Here is a 12,538-nt window from a genome sequence, read left to right as displayed (position 1 = left end):
CCTACACGGGGATAGCTCTCCAGGAACAGGCTTGGAGAGCCCTTCTATACAGTGTTTGTTTACAATTACATTGTTTACAAACTATGAAGTAAAACAAGCTATTTCATTAACTCCAGAAATGGATACCAATTGCAGGGAGCCCATTTACTAGTCAGTCCCAAATTTGCACTCAACGGATTCTCATAACCAAAATCTACAACCTATTTCTCAAGTTTGCTTATTCAGTGTGAAGTGTATTCGTGTTTGCAATAAGGTCTCTTTGTCATTCAGACCTCCTGGGAGACGGTTGGAAAAAAGGCACGAGGCCCCGGGAAGGAGGGAGGACCCTCTGAGATGAAGGACAACCGAGACAAGAGGGATCGCGAGGCAAGCCGGGGCCGCGGGGGCCCCAACAGGAGGGGCCGTGGAACCAGCCGCAGCCGAGAGGGTGAGAGCGGGACTCCTAGGGCTGTTACGGTGACCATAGTACCGCCACACCAGCGGTCACGAGCCATGAACGCGGTAAAATTCCACGTGACCGTTGAGTCACGGTAACTACTCCAAAGCTGTGCTCTGTAAAGGAATGGGGCTGATGGGTGTTAGTAGCCTAACCAACTTGCTAACAGCAGTAAATTCGCTAATGGCCTGGTACTTCACGCTCTCTAGTTCCTCTAATCACTCTGACATCAATGCAAATTCAATCGAAAATCACATCAAACACTTGATTTAATTTGAATAATCTGCAGAGGCCCAAAACACAGAATCCAGCATTTGTCACACAGAAAATAAGTGTTGCATTCTGAAAATGCAGGTGTATTAACCATAACATTCCATTTCAAGTTCCACATTTTTCTATTTTAATAGACTTGCTGCTATTATCTGAAATCTCATCCATCCTCCAAACCACACTCTCTCTCTGCGCTCCGAGAGGAGAGGGAGAGAAATGCACGTGATTGCAACATTTCAGATTGCAATTGCGGGAATATAGTTGAAGAGAGGATGGTAACATTGTCACACAAGCAATTAAGTGTATGCTCAATACAAAATTATAACCAACATATTTTGGTTCTGCCACAATTGGAAGAGGCAATTACTTAAATAATGTCTGTCTGCCACCAATTAAACTATAAATGGCTTAAAATTATTAGTTAAAAAATCACATGGCGATATATAACTTAGTTGCAGACAGTAAATGGCATAGTGGGTAAATTTCAGCAACGACGAAGAGTGAACGGTGGCCATGTCATTTTAGGGTTCAGATGGACCTGGAAATGGGAAATAGGAAATATCAATGGGAAATATCATAATGCTCTTGGGTACAGTATTTGTTTTTAGGGTAATATTGGTAGAAATGTTACAAATGGGGAGGTTCAAGACCCTCGTAAAACGTCACAATAAAATGGAAGGATGTATTGCAAAAGGAAATAGCAAAATGGTATTATACTGTGGACATCGGAGGGTTGGAGTTAAGATAAGAATGGATGGTGGATTGGCAGCTGTGGGTGAAATAAGGGGGATTAGAAATGATGCAAACAATTAAATTTCTAGAACCCAAAATCCATCTGCTATGTTAAAGTAGCAATTAGGGGTGGACAATATGAACTAAAATTCATATCACAATATTTTCCACTGTCCGGACGATAGCGATTTAATATCATGATATACTGTACATAAAAATATATATATATATTATTAGCAGTTCAAAGTTAATAATTGACAAAATATTGCTTTTAACTTGTGGCAGGGATGCATAAGTATTTCTTTGTCAGACAACTCACTTGTGAGAAGTTAGATGCGTGAACTCTCCACCACTCCAAAGGATCAGCCTCACTGTCTGCTGCCATTATCAGAGTGTAGCTGTCCAGCTCTTGCTCGATGACCTGTCTCTGGGTTCTGAAGGCAGGTGCACTACTGGTTTTCTTAAAGAAGCTCCCAAGGCTCTTCTTGGACTTTGTGGAGCAGTAGCAGCTTCTTTCTCACTCTGGTCCTCTTCAAGAGAGAAGTCTCCCACGGCTGTGTTCCCTACCAGGCCTTCTGTCTCGGAGGCAGCTCTCACCTTCACCTCCACCAGCTTCTCAGTGGTCATGTAGGTGGTCTTGAACCTTGGGTCCAGAAAGGTAGCCATGGTGAGCAGCGCATCTGTTTCAGGGTCGGTGTATTTGTCATTCAGGTAATTGAGGACCCTCATCTTAATCTCTCCGGTCAGTTTGGCTTCGCCCTCATTTGATTTCAGAACCTCCGTCTTGAACAAATGGAGGACCGGCTTCAGATAGGACACACTCACATATGTCTCTCCTGACAGGGCATCTGTGAAATCCTGGAGGGGCTGAAGTGCTACCGTGATAGATTCAAAGACCTCAATGTCTGTCCAGGAGGGTGCAAGGTGCCATGTTTTTGTGTCTGCTGCTAGGTCTTGTGTGATGGCCTTTTCCTGCTCCAGGACTCTTTCCATTATCTGCAGTCGAGATCCCCACCTTGTCGGGGATTCCGTGATGAGCTTGTGGAGGGGCAGGCTCAGTTTATCCTGTGCACTTGTCAGGGCCTTCTGCTTCTTCCAACTATAGGAAAATGTGCTGACCACTTTCTTGCACACTCCTGTGGTCTGGGAAACCCGAGGTTCGTTTTGGACACTACTCTCTGAAAAATAAAAAGGTGAAAAGGAATTACATATAAATCACAATTATTCAATAGAAATAACATTGCATCTGCTGTAATTACAACAATTTACAGCATGGACACTGGACATGATTACAATGTAATCCATCTATAGATTTACATACAACTGTTGTGATTTAAGAGAGCTATGTTGCTTTAGAAAACAGGATAATTTATTGAGTAGGCTATTTATTATTGAAAGAGAGGATAGATTCATATATTGAAACCATAGGCTAATGTATCAATTATAAATAAAAGCAATGTGATCATATAATGTTTGGATATTGCACCCATTTACAAATATTATAGATTTGCGGAGCTGTATATATTCGGCTTAACGAATACGAAGGATCAGGCAGTGTAGTCAGCTATAACTTGAAACAGAGGAGATAAGGAATACAATAGTTATTCTGCATTTTATGTGGTTTTTAAGTTGCACTATTTTTCTACCTATCTCTGTGTTTTGGACGTTGAAACTTACCAAATGCTATGTGTAGCCTGTGTCTGAAACACCCTAGTCTTGTCCATTTGTTCAGCTCCAGTGCTTTGACCATGTTTGATCCGCTGTCGGTAGTCATACATACTTGACGCGACTCTTTCAAGCCCCAGGATGAAAGTGCCTCCCTCAGCCCAGCTGCAATTATTCTCTGGTGTGGTCGTCTGGGAAATGAGAGGTCTGAAGGCATTTGGTTTGCAGCTTCCAGTTGTCGTCAATGTAATGAACCGTAAGGCTAATGTATGGCTCTGTGGTCAGGCTTGACCATAAGTCGGCAGTGGTAGAGAAGAATGCAGCGTTACGGATTTCGTTGGCATCTCTGTCCCGACATTCTGTGTAGAGTTCTGGCAGACATGTTTTGCTGAAGTATTTACGGCTCAGGATCTCGTTTCTTGGGTCTAGAGTTCGAATCAACTTTCTGAAACATTCTGTCTCCACAGTTTGAATTGGTTCCATGTCTTTCGCTATGTGATACGTAATTGTGCTCGTTATCTCATTCCACTTCTTGCTCTTCTTGTCATAGGGAGTACCACTAACAAATGATTATTCGAGTGATAGCTGAGTGCGTCTCTGGCTTGAAGATGTCTTGGGACTTGCTCTGGGGGTTTGTTGCATGCATTCTGGTAGATTCTTCATATTCGCGCACGCAGGGTTTTCAGGTGGTGGAAAAGATTGCTGGTGTTTCCACCTTTTGGCTAGCACAATGCGTCGACACAACTTCCACAGTACTGTTTGTTGGTCGAGGTGGGATGTCTTAAAGCCAAACCAGTTCCAAACGACAGAGGAGGCCCCCTTTTTTTCAAACCAATTCTTAGTCCTTCTGCAAATCATCCTCTATAGCGTTATTTTCCTTGTCTTCAGTCGTCCTCAATGCTTGCTTACACTTCTATATGCTATTACCATGTTGGTGCATACGATTGGCATGCCCTGATAATGGCCCATTCTAAATGGAAACCAATTTCACACACACATATTATTTAGTATAATATGTAAAGACAATATTAAATTGAGAATAGTCTGATGGGTGAGAAGAATATTATCACATGTGAATGAGACTAATGACTGCGTGTGCGGTCTAGGCAAGAAACCGAGCGAAAGCCTTTGCGACTTTTTTCAAATCATCCATTGAGTCGCATCATGCAGCCCATATTTAGATTTCTAAGACATTCTACGCTTTATCACAACTAAAGTTGCAAAATAATTATAAAGTAAGCGTATAGGACCTGTTTCAAATACACTTTTTACACCACACAGAATAGCCGCTCAATGTGCGCACTCCCTTGGCAATCTTTTGAGAAATATCCTTTCTATTTTATTCAGCTTTATGTTGACTTATAGTCATAACTATAAAATCATATATAAAATAATGCATATCTTGTCTGCTATAAATTAACTAGACCACACCCTAGACGCAAGGTCAGCAACTCAGGCTGACTCAGAATATGAAATTCTGTTCTTCTGGGGGGGAAAATACTTCATAATGTTTCTTAAGGCCTGCCTAAAGTAAATAATGGATTTATTGTGATGGTATGTAGATGTAGCCTATAGTGTATGGATTTAGCCTATGCGTGGAAGCCGGAGATGCTTAATGTGTTTGTTTTAACGGTCAATTACTGAGACCGGCAGTCATTTGCCATCTGTCAGCATATAGCTGACAGAGTTTCATGACCGCCACAGCCCTAGGGACACAGAGGGGAGAGATGTGAACACCTTCCTAAGAGTTGCACACCCTATTGCCCTCAGAACAGCCTCAATTCGTCAGGGCATGGGCTCTACAAGGTGTTGAAAGCGTTCCACAGGGATGCTGGCCCATGTTGACTCCAATGCTTCCCACAGTTATCAAGTTGGCTGGATGTACTTTAGATGGTGGACCATTCTTGATACACACTGGAAACTGTTGAGCTTGAAAAACCCAGCAGCGTTGCAGTTTTTGACACATGCAAACCGGTGCGCCTGGCACCTACTACCATACCCTGTTCAAAGGCACTTAAATATTTTGTCTTGCCCATTCAACCTCTGAATGGCACACATACACAATCCATGTCTCAAATGTCTTGAGGCTTAAAAATCAGTCTTTAAGCTCTCTTCCCCTTCATCTACACTGATTTTTGAAGTGGATTTAACAGGTAACATCAGTAAAGGATCATAGCTTTCACCAAGTCAGTTTGTCATGGAAAGAGGTGTTCCTAATGCTTTGTAAACTCAGTGTATGTGTTAAATCCCCTCTTTGTGTGTGTTTGCAAGTGTGTTGACGTATGTAGTTGTTTCTCTTTTTGCCTCATCTTTCAGTGCGGTCAGAGGAGAATGTGTTTGAAATGGGTCCTGGAGATAGAGGGGCCGACCGTGGTCGCAGGGGGAGGGGCGTTGCTGGCAGAGGTGAGTGTTACTGGTACTAAGAAAATAATGTAACCACATTCTATAGCTTTGATGCAATTGATTTCATTAAATGTTGGTTATTTGATACATCCATTGCATCGGGAGCTTTACAGTGTGACAAACATTCTTTTTCCTAAGTGTTCTGTACCGTCTGCCTGCACCTCGTGAAATCAGTTGTATGTTTGCCCTTTCTACTATGTTACTACCATCAATATACCCCACCACGTCCCACCAAGCTTTGTTGTACCATGCCACACCCTGAGCAGCCTCCATACTGTGCCCCCAGGGCCCTAAAAAATTTAAATAAAAAATCGCTGGTGCTCTCAACTTTAAAGTTAGGAGCACAACATACAATTTAGGAGCACCAGAAATTAAAATATATACACTACCGGTCAAAAGTTTTAGAACACCTACTCATTCAAGGGTTTTTCTTTTACTATTTTCTGCATTGTAGAGTAATAGTGAATACATCAAAACTATGAAGTAACACATATGGAATCATGTAGTAACCAAATAAGTGTTAAACAAATCAAAATATATTTTATATTTGAGATTCTTCAAATAGCCACCCTTTGCCTTGATGACAGCTTTGCACACTCTTGGCATTCTCTCAACCAGCTTCACCTGGAATGCTTTTCCAACCGTCTTGAAGGAGTTCCCACATGCTGAGCACTTGTTGGCTGCTTTTCCTTCACACGACGGTTGGAACCAAAAATCTAAAATTTGGACTCCAGACCAAAGGACAAAATTCCACTGGTCTAATGTCCATTGCTCGTGTTTCTTGGGCCAAGCTAGTTATCTTCTCATTGCTGTCCTTTAGTAGTGGTTTCTTTGCAGCAATTTGACATGAAGGCCTGATTCACACAGTCTCCTCTGAACAGTTGATGTTGAGATGTGTCTGTTACTTGAACTCTGTGAAGCATTTATTTGGGCTGCAATTTCTGAGGCTGGTAACTCTAATGAACTTATCCTCTGCAGCAGAGGTAACTCTAGGTCTTCCGTTCTTGTGGCAGTCCTCATGAGAGCCAGTTTCATCATAGCGCTTGATGGTTTTTGCGACTGCACTTGAAGAAACGTTCAAAGTTCTTGAAATGTTCCGTATTGACTGACCTTCATGTCTTAAAGTAATGATGGACTATCGTTTCTCTTTGCTTATTTGAGCTATTCTTACCATAATATGGACTTAGCCCTATTTGGTAAAAGGCCATCTTCTGTATTCCCCCCCTACCTTGTCACAACACAACTGATTGGCTCAAACGCTTTAAGAAGGAAATAAATTCCACAAATTAACTTTTAAGAAGTCACACCGGTTAATTGAAATGCATTCCAGGTGACTACCTCATGAAGCTGGTTGAGAGAATGCCAAGAGTGTGCAAAGCTGTCATCAAGGCAAAGGGTGGCTACTTTGATGAATCTCTAATATAAAATATATTTCGTTTTGGTGAACACTTTTTTGGTTACTACATGATTCCATTTGTGTTATTTCATAGTTTTGATGTCTTCACTATTATTCTACAATGTAAAAAATAGTCAAAAATAAAGAAAAACCGTTGAATGAGTAGGTTTGACTGGTAGTGTTGTGTGTGTGTGTGTATGTACAGTACCAGTCAAAAGTTTGGACACACCAAGGTAGGATGCATATGCCTAAATGTAGTTCTAAGCCAAATCTGAAATCAATATTTTTCTGGTGTTCCTTAAATTATTTTTGATGGCCAGCTTTTAGGAGTTGTGTGTGTGGGAGAGAATGGGTGTGTGGAGGCTGTGTAAAGTTATCTGAAAAGTAAGCTACAGTGAGGGAAAAAGTATTTGATCCCCTGCTGATTTTGTATGTTTGCCCAATGACAAAGAAATGATCAGTCTATCATTTTAATGGTAGGTTTATTTGAACAGTGAGAGACAGAATAACAACAAAGAAATCCAGAAAAACGCATGTCAAAAATGTTATAAATTGATTTGCATTTTAATGAGGGAAATAAGTATTTGACCCCCTCTCAATCAGAAAGATTTCTGGCTCCCAGGTGTCTTTTATACAGGTAACGAGCTGAGATTAGGAGCACACTCTTAAAGGGAGTGCTCCTAATCTCAGTTTGTTACCTGTATAAAAGACACCTGTCCACAGGAGCATTCAATCAATCAGATTCCAAACTCTCCACCATGGCCAAGCTGAGAACTACACGGGAGGATCTTGTCAATGATCTCAAGGCAGTTGGGACCATAGTCACCAAGAAAACAATTGGTAACACACTACGCCGTGAAGGACTGAAATCCTGCAGCGCCCGCAAGGTCCCCCTGCTCGAGAAAGCACATATACAGGGCCGTCTGAAGTTTGCCAGTGAACATCTGAATGATTCAGAGGAGAACTGAGTGAAAGATGAGACCAATATCGAGCTCTTTGGCATCAACTCAACTCGCCGTGTTTGGAGGAGGAGGAATGCTGCCTATGACCCCAAGAACACCATCTCCACCGTCAAACATGTAGGTGCAAACATTATGCTTTGGGGGTGTTTTTCTGCTAAGGGGACAGGACAACTTCACCGCATCAAAGGGACGATGGACGGGGCCATGTACCGTCAAATCTTGGGTGAGAACCTCCTTCCCTCAGCCAGGGCATTGAAAATGGGTCGTGGATGGGTATTCCAGCATGACAATGACCCAAAACACACGGCCAAAGCAACAACGGAGTGGCTCAAGAAGAAGCACATTAAGGTCCTGGAGTGTCCTAGCCAGGCTCCAGACCTTAATCCCATAGAATGTCTGTGGAGGGAGCTGAAGGTTCGAGTTGCCAAACGTCAGCCTCGAAACGTTAATGACTTGTGGTCTGTATCGCGATACTTGGCCTAGTATCACATTGTTAGTGAAAATGTTGGGCTTGTGACGACCTCATTCTGAAAATAGCCGCAGTTCTAGCATGTTTCCGTGCGCAAAATGTCACCCTTTTTTGCGCCCTCACCAGTCTGTAGCCTTGCATTACATAGAAAATTGTACACACTCTTTAAAAAAGTTTGTGACGACATGCAAGAGATCAGTCAGTCTCATTCATTAGTTGCTATGGTCATTGATCTCCTGAAGAAGCTGTCCCTTTTATTTCTGTGCCCTTAAATGTTTAGGTAAAGTTACCGGGTTGTTAGCTAGATAACTGAACAAGGTGTAAACAAATGATTAACGGCTTGCGAGTAGACCTAGTTTTAGAACTGCCCGCGACATGGATGTATAAATGTGGCCCGCCAATGTTTGATGGAAAGAAAGAAATGTAGCACTGGTTATTTGGGTCAAATCTTTTGAACGGTTTGGCCTAGAATCAATCTGTTTTGATTGTTAATGGTGCAACCATGACCGGCACCTTTCTCTAGGATACTTTATCTGTACAGCGAAGCCTAGTCATAACAATTATTCTGGGTGATTTACTTTTCTCTGCACACTGGTGCAGGTTGTACAGCAAAATATTTTGGAGCATGTGCTACCAAAATAGTCGCAATTTAGAGACCCGTGTGCCCCACAATAACATTCCACTTTACTATGCTGTTTGCTACAATAGCCTCCACAATAACCCTCCCTGATCAGAGTTGTGCTAAACCCATCCTTTATACTCTACCGTGCCCTTGTGTACCCAAAATGGAATGTAAAGTGGGCATTTGGGCATCTAGTGGGGTGGGTGTAGAGTTTTAGTTGGCAATGTGTCTATTTGTGTCACCCAGCAATTACCACAAGTGCCATACAACGTGTGGAATGTACTGTGTCCTGCAGCTGCTAGGGAGCGGGTGGGCGGTGGGACTAGCCAGGGGGGGGTGTTTTTGTTGGGACAGTCAAAGACAGACGTGCATAGTGTGAGGGTGGGGTCAGGAGTGCCTGTGATGGCAGTCTCTAAATGTATTTGTCATATGTCTTAACTTAAACTGTCTAGGCTAAGCCAGCCCTCGAATACTGATCTAAAGCCTGTCAAATGGTGTCACCGTTGTCAAGCTGAAGTCTAGACACTCATTTCTGATAAGCAAGTAATGTTAGGCTTTCAATCTGTTCAAAATTCTCTAGCAGTCTACACGTGTAACTCACCCATATTAACATGCCCCCCTCTAACCTATGCTTGTGTGTTTGAAGCAACAGATATCAGACGTGTGTGCGGAAAACGTATGTCTGTTTTTAAAACTCACAAACATCACGTGTGATTATTAGACAGAGGTTTGTGTGTCTTGCAGCAGAGGTCAGACGTGTTTCTGTGTGTGTCCTTAGGTTTGGCGGGTCGCGGAAGAGCAGCTGGTGGGAACCGGTTCTCCTCTCAGGGGATGGGGTGAGTTGGGAAAAACCACACATGAGGAGAGCCACCCATTTTCTCCCTCTGTTCATGTCTGTTCAGCCCAGTATCCAGGAGGTCTTTAGTGTGTGTGTAGGTGGCTGTTTCACTGTATCGTAGCATTGCAGAATAATGGCTATAATGATTAGACATAGATGAACCCCTAAACAACCTCTCTTCACCTCAGAATCTTCAACCCCGCTGACTACAATGCCAACTCTGGCGCGTCTCGCCAGGAAACCTGGGAAACGGAGGGGAGCGACGGTGGAGATGGAACAGGTTAGACCTTTCAAGCATGCCAGTTGATTTTAGATGGCCAAATGGGTTTCCCTGAGGTGGGAAATGTAGGCCCACTCCTTTTCAAGTTGTATGTTTTAGAGCTTTAAAGTGTAGTAGTAGTGGTGGTGCAGCACTGGCCACAGTTGGAGCTGTGACGTTTGGCCTCAACTTGGGCTGTGTTCATTAGGCACCGCCGGGAAGAAAACTGAAAAGGACTAGGTTAGTTTTGTCCAATAAGAAACTCCTTTTTTCGTTTTCCGTTGTGATACGTTTTCTCTAGGAGGTGTCCTAATGAACACAACCCAGCTTTTATTGTGCTGACTGAGCTCTGTTGGCCAGAGTAGGCATGAAGACGTGTTTACCTTATATACCCCTACTGTCCCCTACCCTCGTAGGAGGAACATGGAGAGGCAACTTAGAAGACTGGGCTGCAGAAGACTGGAATGAGGATGTGAGTGATTGCCACTTTTGACTTTATATTCCAGTGGGGACATACAACAAAGGTTCTCTTCCTGATGTTTCTGTTTTTATCAACAGCTGTCTGAAACCAAAGTGTTCACTGCCTCTGCTCCTGCAAACCACATCACACCTGGACACAAGTAAGGGCTCCAATCTAATTCTCACACAGTAAAGCACACTTTACACCCATTAAATACTCGAGTACCTCTGTTGGCTCTCTCTGATAGCACTAATTACATTGGCTGGGGTTGGTATGCGAGTGTTTCTCTGTACCGGCATTTCAAATGATGGAGATAATGATGGTTACAAGCACATAGCTGAATCCTAATATGTGGACTACCTCAATCTCTGAATCTCCTTCCGTCCTGTAACTACATTATTTTTCCATTACATTCTCACTCTGCTCAACTTCTCATTGAGATAGATATAAATGCTGGGAAAAAGAAGCAGTATCAGGGTACAACACTAAACTCTGCATTCAGTGCCCCATTGTAAACTCTGCTGGTTGACTTTCTTATCCCCCCTCTGTAGTGTGGGCTTGGCCTTGCTGCTGCCCAAGGCGGGCGTTGTGGAAGCGGAGCTGGGTGGCATGGAGCCCCCTGCCGTCGAGGGCCTGGGAGGCCATAGCCTGGTGTTCACCAACTCCCATCACAATGGCACTCGCACTGCCACACACAGCTACGCCAGCGCCGCCGCCAACAGCTACGCCCACGCCGCCCTGGTGAGGCAGCCAGCCACACGCATGCCCATAACATGGTTACACACATTCATATTCTTAAATGCTTATACATGCACACTAGTAATATGCTCTCAAGTGAATTTAGACATCCGTACATGCTTTCAGACAGACACATTATCAACTCTCACTCTCTCCCCCCCCCCCAGCCCCCACGTCAGTCCTCAGTCCTGGGCTCTGGTTTTGGGGCTCTGAGTGGGCCCAAGCCGGCCCAAGATGAGGTCAGGATACCAGAGCAGCTCAACGGGCCCCGGCTCGCCCCGCGGCCCAATCAGCAGCTGGTCACCACGGGCAATGGCTGTGTCGCCAAAGAATCCGGTCCACCTGCAGTTGAAGTCCCCTCCCCCATTTCCGCCAGCGAATTCAAGGCCCCAAGAGTGGAGAATGGCCCAGTTCCAACCTCTCAATGTAAGACACACACAGGTACTATCACCCGGAAATCAAGTTTCAAGTGTGGGTACGTCATTGCTTGTCTGTATCGGCTTGTCGAAGAGGAGATGATGGTTACAAGCACATAGCTGAAACTTAACATGTGGACTACCGCTGACTGAATCTCCTTCCGTCCTCAAATTGCATTCTTTCCCCAACACATTATCACTCTGTTCAACATCTCTTTCTACCCCCCCCCCCCCCCAAATCTAAATAGTCTATTGAGATCTAATGGTGACCCAGTGGGGGGGAGAAGCATCAGGGTACACCAAGAACCTTAAGTCAGTGTTCTATTGTAAATGCTGCCACACATAGCTGGTCCTTATTCACTCCTTAGTCCCATCCCCTGGGTCCTAACCCATTCGATGTTTGCAGATCTGACGAGTCTGGATAGGTGTAAGCAGTATAGTGGTGGTGGAGCAAACATTGAAGGGGAAGGATAAGGGAGTCAATTGGGACCAACAGCCATCCTGGCACAATATTCTTCATACATGTATTTACTGTACTCCCAATACCACCATTAACCCCTCTGTCGGTCTCTGTCTTCTCCAGTGGATCTGAAGATGCAGCCGGAGCCGTCCGCTGTCCTCAGCCAACTGGCCCAGCGGCAGCAGCAGGCCCAGCAGAGCTCTCTGCCCAAGGCAGAGCCTCTGTCTCTTCCCCCCTCGGTCCCCACTCCCCCAGGCCACGGCCACTACGACGCCGGGCCCCCGCCTCCCAGAGATGGGCCTTCCCCCGGTGTCAAGCTGGCTCTCGACCACCAGGCCCCCATGGCTGAACCCCAACAGAGGCAGATCAAGACCCAGAGACGCAGAGTACCACCTCCCTCCAAGGTTAGGAA

General features: G+C 44.3%; 1 protein-coding gene across 6 annotated transcripts in view; it reads left to right on the top strand.

The window, feature by feature from the left end:
- The window catches only part of LOC311144663 (ubiquitin-associated protein 2-like), a 31,015-nt gene that overhangs the window by 5,072 nt on the left and 13,405 nt on the right, over window positions 1–12,538 (top strand). For 4 of the 6 annotated variants that reach the window (XM_084180724.1, XM_084180722.1, XM_084180725.1 and 1 more), the window contains exons 5-13: window positions 271–427; window positions 5,420–5,506; window positions 9,734–9,791; window positions 9,982–10,073; window positions 10,469–10,524; window positions 10,611–10,672; window positions 11,064–11,253; window positions 11,418–11,691; window positions 12,250–12,530. In XM_084180724.1, the coding sequence (XP_084036850.1) occupies window positions 271–427; window positions 5,420–5,506; window positions 9,734–9,791; window positions 9,982–10,073; window positions 10,469–10,524; window positions 10,611–10,672; window positions 11,064–11,253; window positions 11,418–11,691; window positions 12,250–12,530 (1,257 nt within the window). The remainder of the gene's footprint in view (window positions 1–270; window positions 428–5,419; window positions 5,507–9,733; window positions 9,792–9,981; window positions 10,074–10,468; window positions 10,525–10,610; window positions 10,673–11,063; window positions 11,254–11,417; window positions 11,692–12,249; window positions 12,531–12,538) is intronic. The other 2 variants (XM_084180726.1, XM_084180723.1) reach the window with 1 other exon arrangement.

The sequence above is a fragment of the Coregonus lavaretus genome, assembly GCF_964263955.1.
Source record: "Coregonus lavaretus genome assembly, chromosome: 17".
In the NCBI taxonomy this organism is placed as follows: Eukaryota; Metazoa; Chordata; class Actinopteri; order Salmoniformes; family Salmonidae; genus Coregonus; species Coregonus lavaretus.
This window is presented reverse-complemented; position numbering and strand designations above follow the sequence as displayed.